The sequence below is a fragment of the Capsicum annuum genome, unplaced genomic scaffold (genome assembly GCF_002878395.1).
Source record: "Capsicum annuum cultivar UCD-10X-F1 unplaced genomic scaffold, UCD10Xv1.1 ctg51917, whole genome shotgun sequence".
NCBI lineage: Eukaryota > Viridiplantae > Streptophyta > Magnoliopsida > Solanales > Solanaceae > Capsicum > Capsicum annuum.
Window position 1 is genome coordinate 1,590 of NW_025859901.1, and position 2,011 is coordinate 3,600.

A 2,011-nucleotide genomic window follows, 5' to 3' on the forward strand; every position below is an offset into this window, starting at 1 on the left:
ATTAATATTTTTTATCGGTGGGAGAGAAGCACCACGTCATATTTGTGTGAAGCTATCCATCTTTGACATATATAGTGGTGACCCTACCATTTGCCATCACACCCTCCCCAATTGATCCTTTCTCACTCCGTACCACCTCCACCTGATGATGGTAAATGTGAATGAAAGAAAAAGTGATAGCAAATGGCAAAGTATGATGTGATTTTATTTCTAAAAATATTTGTTTAAATTTATTTTTTTTCATAAATTAAGAATATTTTTATTACTTCATTTTCATATTAGCCTGTTATTAGACAATTAAAGAAATGGTAATAGTTAGATTTAAAATGTCAAAAAATTATTAATAAAATTAATTTTATAAAATATTATTTTATTAATATTTTCTTAATGAATGTGACAATTTTCTTCTTTCAGTTTGTTCCATGCATTTTGCTTGTTATATTCATTAAGTTTGACCTTTAAAAGAGTCGTGGCATTAATAGTGTCACATATATGTTCTCATTTCAAATTAGTCTTTACACATTTGGAAACTCAACAAGGATCATCAACAAGATCTTCACAACTTCCTTCACTGCTTCTCTGTTTTTAAACACAATCGTAAGTGTGATTTCTTCAGAATTGTTGGATTTTTAGCATCGCGATTTTGTAGATGATGGAAGTAGTGCACGTACCAGAAATTGTACTGAACTCAGGCTACAAGATGCCTGTGTTAGGCATGGGAACTGCGACGTATCCCATCCCGCGGACAGATGAGTTCACATCTATTTTGGTTGACGCCATTGAGACAGGATATCGACATTTTGATACTGCCGCGCTTTATGACTCGGAGGAGGCACTTGGCAGGGCAGTGGCGGAAGCAATCGAACGGGGCATTATAAAGAGTCGACAAGAAGTGTTCATTACGTCTAAGTTATGGTGCAACGATGCCCACCCTCAACTTGTCCTTCCTGCCCTCAAAAGCACACTTGGGTACTAATAGTACTATGCTTTCATTTGTGTTTTTTTTTCAATAGATTAACAACATGAGCTAGATCAGTTCTAGTTGTAGGTTCAACAAAACTTACTAACTTTGATCAGGACCTTGTACGTGTTAATAAATCTAACGAATATGTATAAATTTATCTAGAACTCAGTAAGGCTACAATTTCTAGAATTCATAAATCATGAGTCAGCTAAGCCAGTTTTGAACATCATGGATTCTTAAGGTACTAATAATTAGGTTCTGAATTTAATTTGTCTACATATTTAGTGATTTCGTAATACAAATATAGGATTTGAACTAAAGCTACAGGACTTGACAAAAACTGTACATAGACTTCTAGTCAGCTCCGGAAACTCGTAAACTCGAAATTATTGATCTCCATCTCTTAACAACAAACACAGAGGAGAATCCATTGTTTATAGTACTCCCCTTGAAGATTTGAGGAGGTGCAATTGCATGCATTGTTTATGTCTCGACATCCTTGTTGAAAGTCTCTCCTAGACGTCTAGTAATCTCTGACATGACTTTCGAATCTAAGGCCATCTCAGCCCCCTTTTTATTTACTCTTGACCTTCTCAAACTCTTATGTAGTACTTTATGGTTTAACCTTATATGAGTTTATATATGCAGGAAATTGGGGCTAGATTTCGCGGACTTGTATCTAATACACTGGCCGATAAGCATGAAACCCGGGCCGGTTGATTTCTTCAATTTCAAAAAGGAAGACGTTGTCCCTTTTGATATGAAAGGGGTATGGAAAGCCATGGAGGAGTGCTGTAATTTGGGCCTAGCCAAGTCTATTGGAGTCAGCAATTTCAGTTGCACAAAGCTCTCACAGCTCCTTCAAATTGCTACCATTCCTCCGGCAGTTAATCAGGTTAGTATGACTATATTATCTGAACTTCTAAATTTATCCATGTTCCTACATTATCTGAACTCTTAACTATAGAAGTCACTATATGTTTTTTTCTTGCTTTTTTCATTTCAGGTAGAAATGAATGTGGCATGGCAGCAACAAAAACTGCTAGA

At 35.9% G+C, this 2,011-nt stretch overlaps 1 protein-coding gene across 1 annotated transcript; it reads left to right on the forward strand.

The window, feature by feature from the left end:
* Positions 1 to 464: 464 nt before the first annotated feature.
* On the forward strand, positions 465 to 2,011 carry LOC124885399 (protein REDOX 2-like; the record flags this gene model as incomplete). The annotated part of the gene is given in 3 exon segments (XM_047404090.1): positions 465 to 969; positions 1,613 to 1,859; positions 1,971 to 2,011. Coding segments are annotated over 3 exon segments (608 nt in total), but the record flags the coding sequence as incomplete, so codon positions are not given.